General features: G+C 47.4%; 2 protein-coding genes across 3 annotated transcripts in view; one reads left to right on the top strand and one right to left on the bottom strand.

Annotated features, from left to right (window-relative positions):
• SPRING1 (SREBF pathway regulator in golgi 1) overlaps nt 1-7,225 on the bottom strand; it is a 268,478-nt gene extending 261,253 nt beyond the window's left edge. For both annotated transcript variants that reach the window (XR_014163717.1, XM_081892576.1), the window contains exons 1-3: nt 6,578-7,225; nt 3,352-3,508; nt 1,318-1,469 (exon numbers count right to left, since the gene is read on the bottom strand). Coding sequence is in view for 1 of the 2 variants with exons in the window: in XM_081892576.1 (XP_081748702.1) it covers nt 1,318-1,469; nt 3,352-3,508; nt 6,578-6,688 (420 nt within the window). In the remaining variant the exon portion in view is untranslated. The remainder of the gene's footprint in view (nt 1-1,317; nt 1,470-3,351; nt 3,509-6,577) is intronic.
• Nucleotides 7,226-7,291: 66 nt separating this feature from the next.
• RNFT2 (ring finger protein, transmembrane 2) overlaps nt 7,292-15,769 on the top strand; it is a 31,082-nt gene continuing 22,604 nt past the window's right edge. The window contains exons 1-3 of the mRNA XM_081892442.1: nt 7,292-7,343; nt 9,704-10,157; nt 14,506-14,984. Of these exons, the coding sequence (XP_081748568.1) occupies nt 10,075-10,157; nt 14,506-14,984 (562 nt within the window). The 5' untranslated portion in view covers nt 7,292-7,343; nt 9,704-10,074. The remainder of the gene's footprint in view (nt 7,344-9,703; nt 10,158-14,505; nt 14,985-15,769) is intronic.

The raw sequence follows: 15,769 nt of genomic DNA, 5'->3' as shown, positions 1-15,769 counted from the left end.
TTTTTATTTCTGGATAAAGTTTTATTAACAGTTTTCACAATATTATAAAAGACAAGCTAATCTACACGAATAGTAATAAAAAGAAAGGGGGGAAAAGATAGAAGAGATGGAAGAATTCAGAATCCTCTCTCACAGTCGTACCTTGGATCCCGAACGCCTTGCGAGTCGAATGTTTTGGCTCCCGAACGCCACAAATCTGGGAGCGTTCTGGTTTGCAAACATTCTTTGGAACCCAAACATCTGATGCAGTTTCCGATTGGCTGCAAGAAGCGCCTGCAGCCAATCGGAAGCTGCGCCTTGGTTGTCAAACGTTTTCAGAAGTCGAATGGACTTCCGGAACGGATTCTGTTTGACAACCAAGGTAGGACGGTAAATCTTAACTTTTGTCCCATACAGAGAAAGGAGTCTCTCCCCAGTCTCTCACCCTGAGAGATCTCTAACAGGCAAGCATTTTTGAGTCGTTGAAGTCCCCATTAAAACACGAGCAAACAGAACGACGCTGATGACACAAACTGGGCTGCATACTTTTTGGAGGATGAACTTTTTGTTGTTGTTTTTGGTTAATAAAAAATGTTTTTAAAAGTGGAGAACTGGGCTGCAAATGGGTGAAATGCAATCAGGCAGGTGCTAGAGAATCTATTATATAATGCAGTCTTCACTCCATAAGATGCACCTGACCGTAAGATGCACCTAGTTTTTAGAGGAGGAAAGTGGGGATCAGCTCACAGTTGTGCAGCTTCTTTTGCAAAGGGGAAAAGCCCCATGTGGTTTTTTTTGAGGATCAGCTCAAAAATGTTGCGCTTACTTTGCAAAGGGAAAAAAATCCCGTTTTTATGGGGTTCAACTCACAGTTCTGCAGCTTCTTTAGGAAAGGAAAGGGAGCCATTTCTACAGATACAGTTTCCAAACAGATAATCTAATGAGCCAGTCACTTGTCGCTGGGGAAACAAACAGCCTCCATCTGCAGAACATTCAACAATGGAGGCCTGGGCAAGGGAGTGGGGCCGGAAAGGGAGCCAGCGATCGACCACACATTTGCTCCATCAGACGCACAGACACTTCCCCTTACTTTTTAGGAGGAAAAAAGTGTGTCTTATGTAGCAAAAAATACGGTATGTACATAGAAGTGTGTGTTGAAAAAACAGCAAACAGCAAAAGAAATCGAATGGTCTGCTTGAGCCCTGTAAGTGTATTCCAACAGAGGGCATGGCTGGCTGGCAACCTGAAGGGAAGCACTCCTGTGGTGGAGGAGGTGGCAATGCTGCGCTGCAACATTTTGCTGCAGGTGCCCAGAGTTCATACCAAAACGCCCCGTACCTTGTTGGGCTGCAAACAGCAGGAAACGCAGGCTTCGTAGATGCTGCAGCATCCGTTGGGCAAGCAGCTCTCGCAGCTGTAGAGCTTTGCACTCGGGGCTTTGATGTCGCAGCAGCCGTTCATCAGCAAGTCCTTCCTTTCGCAGATGTAACCTACCCCCCCAAAAAAACACACACCAGAAGAGATATTGAGGAAGGAGACAGAACTTGACATTCTAGATTGTGTGAAATCAGAGTAAAGAGACAACAAATCTCTACAGTGGTACCTTGGCTCTCAAACATAATCCATTCCGCAAGTCCGTTCCAAAACTGAAGCGCTCCAAAACCAAGGCACGCTTTCCCAAAGAAAGTAATGCAAAACGGATTAATCCATTCCAGACTTTTAAATAATAATAGCTGACAGCTGCATCAGATGTTTGGCTTCTGAAAAACATTCAAAAACCGGAACACTTACTTCCAGGTTTTCGGTGTTTGGGAACCAAGGCATTTGAGCACCAAGGCATTTGAGAACCAAGGTACCACTGTATTATTACTTGGATGTGTGTGTGCTTATACCAGAGGCTTCCGAAAAACATTTAAAAAAACCGGAACACTTACTTCCGGGTTTTTGGTGTTTGGGAACCAAGGTACCACTGTACTTTATTAGGGAAAGCCATAGAACATAGAGTGCTGCCTTGGGCATAGAGTGCTGTCATTGGCCCATCTAGCTCAGAACTGTCTAAACTGACTTGCAGCAACTCCCCAGGGATTCAGCAGGGAGCTTCCTCATGCCCTACCAGGGATTGAACCAGGAACCTTCTGCATGCAAATCCAATGTTCTTCCACTGTGCTACAGTGGCGTGGTGCTTATGGCTGCATTTACACAGCAGTATATTGCGCTTTCCCCTGCCAATTCCTACTGAGCACTTGAGCTTCTGCACGACGTAAATGCCACTTCCAGGGAAATTCCGTGCAAGTTTAGCACTCGTTTCCTTGAAATCTGCTTCCAGGAAAAGTCTGGTTGCAAATAACATGGAAATGAAGAGCTAAAGTTGTGCTACATTCCACTATCAGGGCCAGGAGACATCTGGTTTTCAACTTTGTTAAAGCTAAACATCGTGACATACTGATATATCACAATGTTTGAAAGAAGGATGGAGCTAGGGAGAAGCAATTGGCTGGCTTCATGGTTTTCCCCACATGGTGATATTTTGCACAGCACACTCACATATCGTGATTTGCAATATATTGCCAGGTCAAAAATTATGAAAACAGTATCATTATATGGACTTGAAACCAGTTTTGGATGATATATCGCCCACCCCTAACATGCATCATGATTTGTGATATATTACCAGGTCACGCGGGTATATTACCAGGGACGCAGGTGGCGCTGTGGGTTAAACTACAGAGCCTAGGACTTGCCAATCAGAAGGTCGGCGGTTCGAATCCCCACAACGAGGTGAGCTCCCGTTGTTCAGTCCCTGCTCCTGCCAACCTAGCAGTTCGAAAGCACGTCTAAGTGCAAGTAGATAAATAGGTACCGCTCCAGCGGGAAGGTAAACTGCATTTCCGTGCGCTGCTCTGGTTCACCAGAAGTGGCTTAGTCATGCTGGCCACATGACCCGGAAGCTGTACACCGGCTCCCTTGGCCAATAAAGAGAGATGAGTGCCGCAACTCCAGAGTCGGTCACAACTGGACCTAATGGTCAGGGGTCCCTTTACCTTGTCAAAAATTATGAATCCAGTATCATATATGGATTTAAAACTGGTTTATTGATATCTCACCCAGCCCTATCCCCTGTATTACTGGAAGTGGTTTATTATGTTATGTAAAAGCTCAGGCACAATGAGGAAATGACAGCATTCTTTTCGCACAGTGGCCAACCAAATGGAATGAGAATCTCTCTCCACTTGCGACTCCCAACTCCCAGGAACTGGTACCCAGAGGCATGCAGCCTCCATCAGGCAAGATGGAACACAGCCCTCATGTTTCACCAGTCCTACGCCAACACTAACCACTACACCACACCACCCTTGGAAGAGGGAGCCTCACCCAGCTCATCTGTTATCAGCAACTTCCCCTGGACAGAGTTCCGGCACTGGTTACCAGGCTGGCTGCCATTCCCGGAGTTGAACTGCACTTTCCATGCAATCGGGTGATCCTCGTCCTGCACCTGGAGGAGATTCCGATCTCGTACGGCTCGCTCTTCCTGAAACGGAAAACAGAGGAGCATGGGAAGCATGCTACAGTCCTGTCCTCCCGATGCTGCCTGAACCTGCAGCAGGGGAGAAGATTTCAAAAGCTAATTTTGTGCATTGTATTTTTCCGTTGGGGGATGGGTCGCCCATGTCTCGTTTCAAAAAACCCCAAGATGCATGGGTCTCACAAGCTGCTACATCTGTCAATTTAAAGAGCACACAGAAATGGTTGTGCAAGTTGCCCTTTCAGCCAGACTGCTCCTATGTTTTGATTTGAATCCAGCCCCTTAAAAAAACACACACAACCCGCCTGAGCTATGGCCACCATCACAACATAAATTTATTTCTTTTTATTTTTATTTAATTTACATTTTACCAAATTCCCATTTCCATAACCAAAAGCATTGCTCACACTGAGCACTGACCTCCCGCCGTCCCGCATTCTGGCTTTCATAAATAATCACTTACATCTTAGCATTTCTATATCCACATATTTACCTTCTTTTCTTCTTGATAAACTTCACCTCATTAAATATATATCAGTTCCCTGTGTTCACATTGCAAAATATTTCAACTCAAACATTTTCAAATGTTTACAATGTTCTTTCATATATAATTTAAATTTACTCCAGTCCTTTTGAAACAGTTTGTCGCATTGATTTCGGATCTTCCCCGTCAACTTTGCCAATTCTACATATTCTATGATCTTGGTCCGCCATTCTTCCAATGTTGGAAGTTCCTGCTCTTTCCATTTCTGGGACAAAAATATCCTTCCTGCCGTTGTTGCATACGTAAACAAATTTACACCACAACCATAAATTTAAAGCAAACAGTCATGGCTTCCCCAAAAGAACCCTGGGAGAGGCAGCTTGTTAAAGGTGCTGAGAGTTATTAGGAGATATCCTCCATGTTCCCCTCAAAGACCTACAATTCGCAGTTTCCTATGAAGAGGGAGTGATGGTTAAACCACTCTGCAAAATGTATCATGAAGCAGCCCCTGCAAAAAGTTGGGACGATTGACTTTGTAGCTTCCTTCGTTTCAAACTATATTACTGAGCCAAACAATGGGCTTGAAGTATGGAACTGAGGCAGCCCAGCACCCAAGAGGCTGGTCATCCATAATGCCAAATTTCCCTTTGAATCTCACCCCTGCTATGGGTTCACTCTATTGCCTTAAGCAAGGCCCTCAGGCCCTTCCACTCACATCCGCAAGATGGTGACCACATTGACCGACCTTTCAGGGTGATTGTGTAAAGAGTTCAACAAAGGTGGAACGTGAAAAGCACACTGAACCCCTGAGAGCTCTATTGCAGGGATAGCCAAGGGGGTGCCCTCTACATGTGACGGACTGCGGCTCTCACCTTCCCAGACCATTGGCTGTGCTGTGCTTTATACAAATGCTAATGTTTATAGTTTAAATATAATGTTTAAAGCTATGGTTTTCCCAGTAGTGATGTATGGAAGTGAGAGCTGGACCATAAAGTGCGGCAAGAGTATTGTTAGCCCAGAAATGGAAACAAGAAGAAATTCTGACGAAAGAAGAATGGCAGACAAAATTAATGGACTATGCAGAATTGGACAAAATGACAGGAAGGATTCGAAACCTGCAGGACCAGAGATTTACAGAAGATTGGAAGAAGTATATGAATTATTTGAAGAGCAACTGAATTCAACAAATTACGCTAGTAGGACTGCAAGAAGTTTTATAAGGAGAAATATATGAAGTGTTACAAAGTAGAAAAAGATAGAGATATTGGTTATGAGTTTCAAATGTAATAGGGAGGATAAGAAATGCATACTGAAAAACTTAGATTGGAAAATTTTCAGACAGGATTGATGGACGTCAAAAATTTGAATAAGATGTAAAACTATTTTTAATTACTGTTGAAAAGGATATGTTAAAAAAACTAATACTGTATATATATATATATATATATATATACACACACACACACACACACACCAAAAAAAAGAGAGAGCTGGACCATAAAGAAGGCTGATAGCCGAAGAATTGATCCTTTTGAATTATGGTGCTGGGAGTCCCATGGACTGCAAGAAGATCAAACCTATCTATTCTGAAGGAACAGGTAGGTAGCCATGTTAGTCTGCCGTAGTCGAAACAAAATAAAAAAAATCCTTCCAGTAGCACCTTAGAGATCAACTAAGTTGGTGCTACTGGAATGATTTTTTTAATTTTGTTTCGACTACAGCATTGGTATGAGCTTTTGTGTGCATGCACACGTATCTGAAGAAGTGTGCATGCACACAAAAGCTCATACCAATAACAAACTCTAAGGTGCTACTGGGAGGATTTTTTTTTATTTCATTCTGAAGGAAATCAGCCCTGAGTGCTCACTGGAAGGACAGATCCTGAAGCTGAGGCTCCAGTACTTTGGCCACCTCATGAGAAGAGAAGACTCCCTGGAAAAGCCCCTGATGTTGGGAAAGATGGAGGGCAGAAGGAGAAGGGGACGACAGAGGATGAGATGGTTGGACAGTGTTCTCGAAGCTACCAGCATGAGTTTGACCAAGCTGCGGGAGGCAGTTGAAGACAGGAGTGCCTGGCGTGCTCTGGTCCATGGGGTCACGAAGAGTCGGACACGACTCAACAACAACAACAATGTTTATAGTATTAAATCCAGGGGCCTTCCAAGTCCATCATCCTGTTCTTACAGCGGCCACACAACCAACAAGCGGGACACAAACACAAGGTTTCCAGTAACTGGGATTCAGAAGCACTTCTGCCTCCAACGGTGAGAGGCAGCGATGGCGCAGTGGTTAGAGTTTTAGACTAGGACCTGGGAGTCCAGGGTTCAAATCTCCATGGCGCTCACATGTGGACCAACTTGGGCGGAATGCTGCCTCTCAGCCTAACCTACTTCACAGGGTTGTTGTGTGAAGGATAATTTGGGGGGCAGGGGAGAACCCCGTCGGCCACTTTGATATATACCGTAAACGCGATCGATACAAATAACAGAGACGCCGGAAAACGAAACCAGAGAGAGAGAGAGAGAGAGAGAGAGAGAGAGAGAGAGAGAGAGAGAGAGAGGTGTTGGGGCGGGTGGGGGGTCTCGACTGACCTGCTTGAAGGTGCTGCTGAGGAAATAGATGAGGGACAGCCCGAAGACGACCCCCAGGACCCAGCGCTTCCGAAGCAGCCTCCGCCACACCAGGGCCAGAATCTGCACCATGGAGAAGGACTAAGCGGGGGTCAAGGGCGACCCGGAAAGAGAACGGGGGGGGGGGCGGCGGCGGATCGGGCTCTTCCTTGGCTTGGCTAGCCCACCCGGGGGTCTGGGGCGCGAGGGGGAGCCCGGGAGACCCCCGCCTCATCCCCGAGCAGGCCTCCGGGGGCGATCGTGGGGGGCATGTGAAGGGGAGGGAGACACGGGGTGCCGCTTCAGAGAGGGTGAACTTTCTGAGCAGCCAAGGAGCCCCTTTCTTTGCTCCCCCACCAAAAAAACAAAACAAAACCCGCTTCCAAGTTGATCCGAATCGACGATCCGAATTAAGGGAGCGGCGATCCGAATTAAGGACCTGGATCCGAATTAAGGGAGCGGCGATCCGAATTAAGGAGATGGCACGGAAAGCAAGCCCAGGGGGTTGGGGGCGGGGGGGGGCTTTTTCGCCTGCCTTTGTGCGGCGATCGCAGGAACGCCCGGCTGCCTTCCTCCGTCTCTCTCCTCCCTCCCCCCGGAAGCGAGGGGGTTACTTTGTGTCCAATTGTGAACGCTCCGGCGGGAGGGGGGTGGAGACGGAAGTCACGTGCGTGGGGGGAGCGCGGGGGAGGGAAGGAGGGAGGAGCAAAGAGGGAGGAGCCGATCCGCCTCGCAGCCCGGGGACCAGGTAATATAATGTTCCATCAGGCGCGGAGGGATGGCGATGGTGTATGTTTTTATTCCTCCATTCATTTCTGATCCCTCTCTTGCTTTATGGGTGGCTGGGAGTTCCAAGACGATCGTCTCCTTTCTTGGTTGGAAAATAAAAATAAGCCAGGAGTAAAGAAAGATGGGGGGGGGGGAGTTAAGCTTGGGAGGGTTAAGGTTGCCCCCCCCTTCATTTGCGCCCCCATCTCATGCCCCTGGCCAACCAGCAAGACATCCCAGTGTTGAATGCCAGGTTTATCTCTCGCTCTAAATACAGAGGAACAGCCAATGCTTTGATCAAGGGCCTAGATCTCACTGAGGTGGAAAGCCTGGACCACTTCAGCCTGCTGTTTTAGCTGCTGGCGTTAGGGTATATTCCTCCCTACCAAGTTTGGGACATATAGACCTGCATGTAAACAACCAGCCCATCGGGGAGGAGTCTCGACCCAGAATCCTGACCTGCTTGTTCTTGCATGTGCAGGGATAATTTTTGTTTGTATGGATAGGGGAGCGTTCAAGGGGAAAGAGCAGTTGAGCACATGCTTTTCATGCAAAAGGTCCCAGGTTCATGTCCCCAGTGTCGGTAGGACTGGGAGAGATTTCCCAGAGAGCTGCTGCCAGTCAGTGTTTACAAACTGGGCTAGACAGGCCACAGGTCTGTCTTGGAATAGGGCCTCTTCCTGTTTCAGAGGTGGTACAGTGGTATCTCGGGTTACAGACACTTCAGGTTACATACGCTTCAGGTTACAGACTCCGCTAACCCAGAAATATTACAGGTTAAGAAATATTACGGGTTAAGAACTTTGCTTCAGGATGAGAACAGAAATCGTGCTCTGGCGGCGCGGCGGCAGCAGGAGACCCCATTAACTAAAGTGGTGCTTCAGGTTAAGAACAGTTTCAGGTTAAGAACAGACCTCTAGAACGAATTAAGTTCTTAGCCCGAGGTACCACTGTATATTAAAAGCACACACTCTCAGTCACCAAAGAATGCTGGAAACTCTAGTTTATCCCTCTCTGATCTACAATTCCCAGCACCCTTAAACTACAGTTCCCAGAATTATGGTGCAGGGGGGCTTTATGATGTTCTCACATCCTAAGTATGATGAAGGGTGCTGCAGTTATCAAGGTAATTCCACTCACCTCCAGTGAAAAACTACAGCTAAAAACCATATGTAGAATGAGGGGGAAGAATTCTAGACTTGGCATTAACTGGGAAGATCAGGTAACAGTGATGGGCAGCACATGTTTTTGTTTTTTTTAACCAACATACCAGTTGTGACCTTATCTGGAGAAGATGCATCTTGTCTCAGGTTTTCAGGCGCAACTGAAATCCAGTCTGGACTATTGCAGGTCACTCCATGATTATAGCTTTGTATTGGAAATACTTTTGCATCAGTCACTGTATTTTGCTGTCTGTGCTTTCCTTGAAAGTATTTGTGAATTGCTTTTTTAAATTCTCTATTTATTTGTAACATTCTTCTGCCATTTGTTAACCTCTAAGTTCATTGGATGGTGCACAATGTTTTCAAAGCAATGCCATAAAATGTAAAAAGAAAAGAAAAGAAAAATACACAGTGGTCATGAAATTGCAAACAAATTAAAACAGCACTAGAAGAGATCTGTGTTCCTCATCTCGGGACTATATTCTCAGGGTTCTCTGGGGAGAGGGGATGCTCATTTGGCTAGGGTGGCCTAACAGTCAGCCCCTCTTCCCAAGGAACTCTGGGAATTGAAGCTCTTGGAGGGGAATAGGAGCCTCCTGACAACTCTCATAAATAAACTACACCTCCCATAATTCTTTGCGGAGAGCCATAATCATTTAAGGGGACGCGGGTGGCGTTGTGGTCTAAACCACTTAGCCTAGGGCTTGCCGATCGGAAGGTCAGCAGTTTGAATCCCTGTGATGGGGTGAGCTCCCATTGCTCGGTCCCTGCTCCTGCCAACCTAGCAGTTCGAAAGCACATCAAAGTGCAAGTAGATAAATAGGTACCGCTCCGGCGGGAAGGTAAACGACGTTTCCATGCACTGCTCTGGTTTTGCCAGAAGCGGCTTAGTCATGCTGCCCCATGTCCCGGAAAAACTGTGTGCGGACAAACGTCGGCTCCCTCGTCCAGTAAAGAGAGATAAGCGCCACAACCCCAGAGTCATCTGCGACTGGACTTAACTGTCAGGGGGTCCTTTACCTTTACCTTTTTATAACCATTTAAAGTGGTATCAAATCACTTTGCAGTATGATTGTGGCCTAGGAAGGTGCTGTGCTGCGAGAAGCCCTTTGTCTTCTGACTCCCCTCCTTCCTATTTTTCCTGCCTCATTTCTTTTTCCTTTGCAAAATCTCTCAGGGTCGCAACATCTGGAGAACCACGCAGTTGACGCTCCAATCCAGCCGCCACTTCTCCATCACTTTCTCCAGGGACCGCTTCCCTTCCTTGCATTACAAACTTGGTGTGGTCGTCAGCTTTTGATGCAGCTACTGACCTAAAGGATAGGACCTGACTTTCCTCCAGAGATCTGTTTCTCCTGGGCGCTGCTATTGTGGAGCTTCCGAGATTTGCTCTGCGCCCGTTGCCTTGCGGTACGGTCTTTGTCCAGCCTTCCCAGTAAGAGTTTTGCGCTCCCTGCCACTGAGTGAATGGGGGCCCCGTCTGTGCTCCAGCCGTCTCTCCAATCCTTGCCACTGCTTCCTCGCTGCCACTATTGATCTGCCACGTTAATGTTGAGTGTGTTGTGTTTTAAAGTCTTAAGGAAGATGCAGAGACGGCACAGCAGCATCACGGACAGCCTGCCTCCTGAAAGGTTAGTTCTGTTTTAAATGTACGGCATCCTTCTATCTCAACAACTCACTAGGGATGCGGGTAGAGACACCTGTGCCCTTCCAAATATTGTTGGACTCCCATCATTCTTGAGTGTTGGCCATGCTGGCTGGGGCTGATGGGAATTGGAGTCCCACAGCAACATCTGAAAGGCCACAGTTTGTTTACTGGATTTATAAACACTTCCAAGCGGCTCAAGGTGGCATATGTGGTTCCCCTGATCTCCATTTTATTCCCACAACAATTCTAGGTTAGGCTAAGAGGATTGTTCACAATTAGGCAGGCGCCAGGCGCATTTTGCTCCTGGCTATTGGCCATTTGCGACCAAGTGAAGATGCCTGGGCGCCAGGATGGCTTCTGACGTCTCCACCATCTGGAGGTGCCTGCCTGGGGATCATCGGATCTCGCCTGTTTTCACACACTTAATACCCCATCCTATAGAATTCTATCTGTTCTATTTTACCTGAACAATCAGAATTTCAGGAACCAAGATGTTTTCTTCTGTGCAGCTTGAGCGGGAGCAGTGAACAACGTGATAGATCATTGTTGTAGCTTGTCTTCACCCCACTGCCCTGCTCACAGTCGCGAAGAATATTCTAACATTATTGTCAGGTGGAGTTGCGGTTGCTCGGGAGTAAGCAGGCAGGACTCTGACCTGTGTTTTACAGGCTTTATTTTGGTGCAGACTACTTACAGTGAAGAGCCCCAAAGCTCATGTCTGGCTCAATTGCTAGCAGAATCCGGGAGTGGTCTTCCCCAACATAAAAGTTTTGTTACCCTCAACCGTCTCCACCGCTCCCTGCGCCCCAGGCTACTGCGCAGGATGGGTGATGGCAGAGGGTGTGCTTTCCTCCCCCTCCGGCTTGCTCAGGAGCAGCGTTAAGGCTCTCACTAGCATTCTCTGGTCCTTGCACCTCTTCTCCACTGGAGGTGGGGCTTTCCTCCTCTCCGGAAGAGGAACTGCGTCGCAAAATTTTTGGAGGCTCCCTGTAACACAACTGCCCTTCTATTTCTCGCCTCTGAGCTGATGGCAGTTCCTTGACAGTTAAGAATGGTTCATTAAGAAAAAGAGATTGGAATCAGCTGATAGATATGTGGACTGTCCCTGGATCAAGTTAGTTTTCTTCTTTTAAGTTCTCAAAGTACCAAACGTAGCTCAAGGTTGTCATCTGAACTAGCCAGATGTTTAAATGAGAATCAATCACACTCAGTCCATCCTTTGAAAAATAAGATTTTAGAGCCATCTTGCCCCCAAATGGCAACTGGACATTCTGTTTTGGTGACTGTAACATTGGTTTACAGAGCCATTTGGTGTCTAACTTATGTAACTGAGTTTCTAACACTGGCTAAGAGACAAAAGACTCTGGCCCGGAGTCACCCAATGTGCTTTGTGGCTGAGTGGGGATTTGAACCCTGGTCTCCCAGATTTTAGCTGAGCTCTCTAACCATTACACCACACTGCCTCTCAGTGCTGCCTTAAACAACACACAGGTTTCTAAAAGAAAAGGTGTCTCTTTATGTATCCAAATGGACCCAAACCATGTATAGCAGGAATGGGGAACTATGACCCCCACTGTCCCTGACCATTGGCCATGATGGCTGGGGCTGATGGGAGCTGGAGTCTAACAACATCCAGGGGGCTACAGGTTCTCTGCTTTATGGCCTAAGCCTGCAGACCTTGCAGCCTGTTTTCATATGAGCCCTTATGTTCTATGGAAGGCGCGGCCTGAAGAACATTGCTGCAGAGCCTTCTCGGTGGTGGCTTCGTACCTATAGAACTTGGTGCCAGTGGAGGCCTCGCTGTCACCCTCAATTCCCTCATTGAGCAAACTGGTAAAAACAGAACCCTTTTTGGACTCGGGACTCGGCCTGTGCCTGTGTTGCTTTGCCTGTTGCCGTTGCAACAAGAGTTTTGTAAACGCCGCTTCATCACAAAAGCCTCCAAGAGGTTTTGTTGCATTTCTTTTAATTGTGGGTTGTTGGTTTAAATATTTTCTTTTAGACTTTTCTGTGCTGTTTTTGACTGGTTGCTGGCAGATTTCAGAGGTGTTATTGAAATGGCCGTGGCGGCAAAATTTTAAAAAATCCATGTCACAAATCAATGTCAGCCATGTCAGGTTAAAAGGAACAATAAATGCAAAACTGCTCCCACCCCCCACTTAAAGATAGAAGTCTTTCTGCCAAGCCTTTCTTGGGTGCCTCCTATGGGAGTGTTACCCTAGAGGACCCCCATAGTATTGGATCGGGCTGTTGCGATCTCACCAGGCAATTGAGATGCTCTGTACGTGGTTCACCTGTTCCCAGGGAAGAGCATGGAGATGTCTGTGTTTGTGATTTATTTTTTAATTCCTGAGCCCTGGGAGATCCGATTAGTTGCCCCGTTAATTTGGAGGTGGGGGCATAAAGCCACATGACAAAGTATCTTGCTAACCGTTTTATTTCCCTGTGTGTCTTGTGTGTGAACCTAGCCTTTGAGGAGTAGCTATAAAAATATCTGAGAAGCAGTGGCTTTGTGTGACTTGGGAGATGCTTGGAGTCGATAAAGAGGTCCAGTGAGGCTGGTGAACTCCATAGGGGGCCTGCCTGGCTGCACACATCGTTTCTAAACTTGGAGGAGTTGGGGCGCAGGGAATGGATCCACAACCCGGAGAGATTTCACAGCTCCCATGTGTCTCTTTGTGGCTTCAGACTTTTGCTGATCATCTTCTTCTTTTAACAAGTTGTGTTTTGAAATATCTTTCTCCTCCTCCACCTCCTTCTTCCAATTACTTTCTCAATCCCCCCTCTAAACCACAGTCCCGAGATAATTTACCCGTGAGATAATTAAAGCCACAAAACCCACAAATGCATTTAGCTGTGATTCCTTTGCTGCAGCGGGTTGGGCTAGATGACCCTTGGGCCCCCTCCAACGCTATATTTCTATGATCCTGTGATTTAAAGCAAAACTGAAACCCTAACAAGTGGTACAGACCCATTTATCCAGCTGGGAAAGCCTATCGGAACCAAAATGCTGTTGTTTCCGAAGGTGTATATATCTGGGCGCCTGTTGTATTTTGACAGAGATGCTGTTTCACAGAGCAGGGGTAAAAGGTAAAGGTAAAGGGACCCCTGACCATTAGCTCCAGTCATGGTCGACTCTGGTGTTGCGGCGCTCATCTCACTTTATTGCCCAAGGGAGCAGCGTAGAGCTTCCAGGTCAGGTGGCCAGCATGACTAAGCCGCTTCTGGCGAACCAGAGCAGCGCACGGAAACGCCGTTTACCTTCCCGCCAGAGTGGTACCTATTTATCTACTTGCACTTTGACATGCTTTCAAACTGCTAGGTGGGCAGGAGCAGGGACTGAGCAACGGGAGCTCACCCCGTCACGGGGATTCGAACCGCTGACCTTCTGATCAGCAAGTCCTAGGTTCTGTGATTTAACCCACAGCACCACCCACGTCCCTGCAGAGCAGGCGTAGACACACTAAAATCCCTTCTTGGATAAAGTTTTTGTCCTCTTGGTTTCTGCGTTTTCCAGCCAGCTTTGCCACCTCAGCATATTCCATATGCTTGGTTTGCCACTCTTCTCTGGTAGGGACTTTGTCTTCTTTCCAACTTTGGGCTAATAACATCCGGGCAGCTGTTGTTATAAAAGAATAGGGAAAAATTTAAAGTTATTTAGGAGACCACTGTAAGCAAATAGAAACAAGAGCAGGGTTTTGACCTGCTTGTAGTGCAAAGAATATTAAGGACAATATGGCTTTATATAAACATTGGAGTATGGAAGAATAGGCAGTTGTAGATGTTTAAAATAAGACTCCATGGAGGGGAAGGAGGGACGTCTCAGGATTCGGAGAATCTCCTCACACAGATATGTTCTTGTTGTTAGCCGCCCTGAGCCCAGCTTTGGCTGGGGAGGGCGGGATATAAATAAAATTTATTATTATTATTATTCTTGTAAGTTTGTGTTTATTAGTACTGTACTTTGTATTTGTAAAACCAATGAAAATTATTTTTAAAATGAAATTATCCCTTCTTGGAGTTACCGCAGAGCAAGGGACTTCTGAGATCTCTGGAGCTGGCAAGAGAGACTTTCCCGCAGACTGCAGCGATCTACCGGGCGTATAAGGAGAAAGTTTTTTCCTTGCATTCGAGCTAGCACCTGATTAAACAAATTTTAGTTTAATCTGATTCTTTCTTTCCCTGTTACTATTATTATTATTACAGTGGTACCTTGGTTCTCAAACTTAATCCATTCCGGAAGTCCGTTCCAAAACCAAAGCGTTCCAAAACCAAGGCGTGCTTTCCCCACTGTATTATTACTTGGATGTATGTGTGTGTGTTTATACTAGAAGCCGGAGTCAAACCATCTCCTCCGAGACGAGTGTGGATGAAGGTGGCATTTTCGAAGGTCTCAAGACGGAAGCTCCCTCCCCGCAGCAGCTTTTCTCTGGACTGGGGGGCATCCCGTCGGGCACCATCGCAGCCACCCCTTTCCAATCCAGCTTGGTCCTGGGGTCCTCGGCGGGAGGCGGGGAGGTGTTCATCCAGATGCCTTCCTCGCGGGAGGAGGGGCCCAGCCGGCCAGAAGGAGGTCCCTTCCACCACCGGCAGCAGCCCCACCACTACCACCACAGCCACCAGCGCGGTTCCTCCCTGCTGCACATGGCCGGCGGCGACCGCCACGGACACACCGAGGAGGGGCCTGAGGATCAGCCTGGGACGCCAGCCCCTGCTCTTTCGGAGCTGAAAGCGGTCGTCTCCTGGTTGCAGAAGGGACTCCCCTTCATCATCATCCTATTGGCGAAAGTCTGTTTCCAGCATAAGCTTGGTAAGGTTCGACGCTTGGAGCAAATGTAAGAACTTGGTGAGTCCAGTACAGTGGTATCTCGGGTTACATACACTTCAGGTTACATACGCTTCAGGTTACAGACTCCGCTAACCCAGAAATAGTGCTTCAGGATAAGAACAGAAATTAGGCTCCGGTGGTGCGGCAGCAGCAGGAGGCCGCATTAGCTAAAGTGGTGCTTCAGGTTAAGAACAGTTTCAGGTTAAGAACGGAGCTCCGGAACGAATTAAGTACTTAACCCGAGGTACCACTGTAGTGTAGCAGCAAATCCAGGAGTTCGGGGCCCTTCATGGTAGTCACAACCACACACACACACACACCTCTGTGATTATACAACCTTCCAAGATCATACAATAATCTTACAATACAGTCGTACCTCGGAAGTCAACGCCTTGCAACTCAAACGTTTTGGCTCCTGAACGCCACAAACCCAGAAGTGAGTGTTCAGGTTTGTGAACGTTCTTTGGAACCCTAACTTCTGACGTAGGTTCTGCGGCTTCTGATTGGCTGCAGGAAGCTCCTGCAGCCAATTGGAAGCCACGTCTTGGTTTCCAAACGTTTTGGAAGTTGAATGGACTCAAAGGAACGACTGTATAAAAATAAGGTAAAGGTAAAGGTACCCCTGCCCGTACGGGCCAGTCTTGACAGACTCTGGGGTTGTGCGCCCATCTCACTTAAGAGGCCAGGGGCCAGCGCTGTCCGGAGACACTTCCGGGTCACGTGGCCAGCGTGACAAGCTGCATCTGGCGAGCCAGAGCCGCACACGG

This window comes from Podarcis melisellensis (assembly GCF_964234715.1).
Source record: "Podarcis melisellensis genome assembly, chromosome: 16".
In the NCBI taxonomy this organism is placed as follows: domain Eukaryota; kingdom Metazoa; phylum Chordata; class Lepidosauria; order Squamata; family Lacertidae; genus Podarcis; species Podarcis melisellensis.
This window is presented reverse-complemented; position numbering and strand designations above follow the sequence as displayed.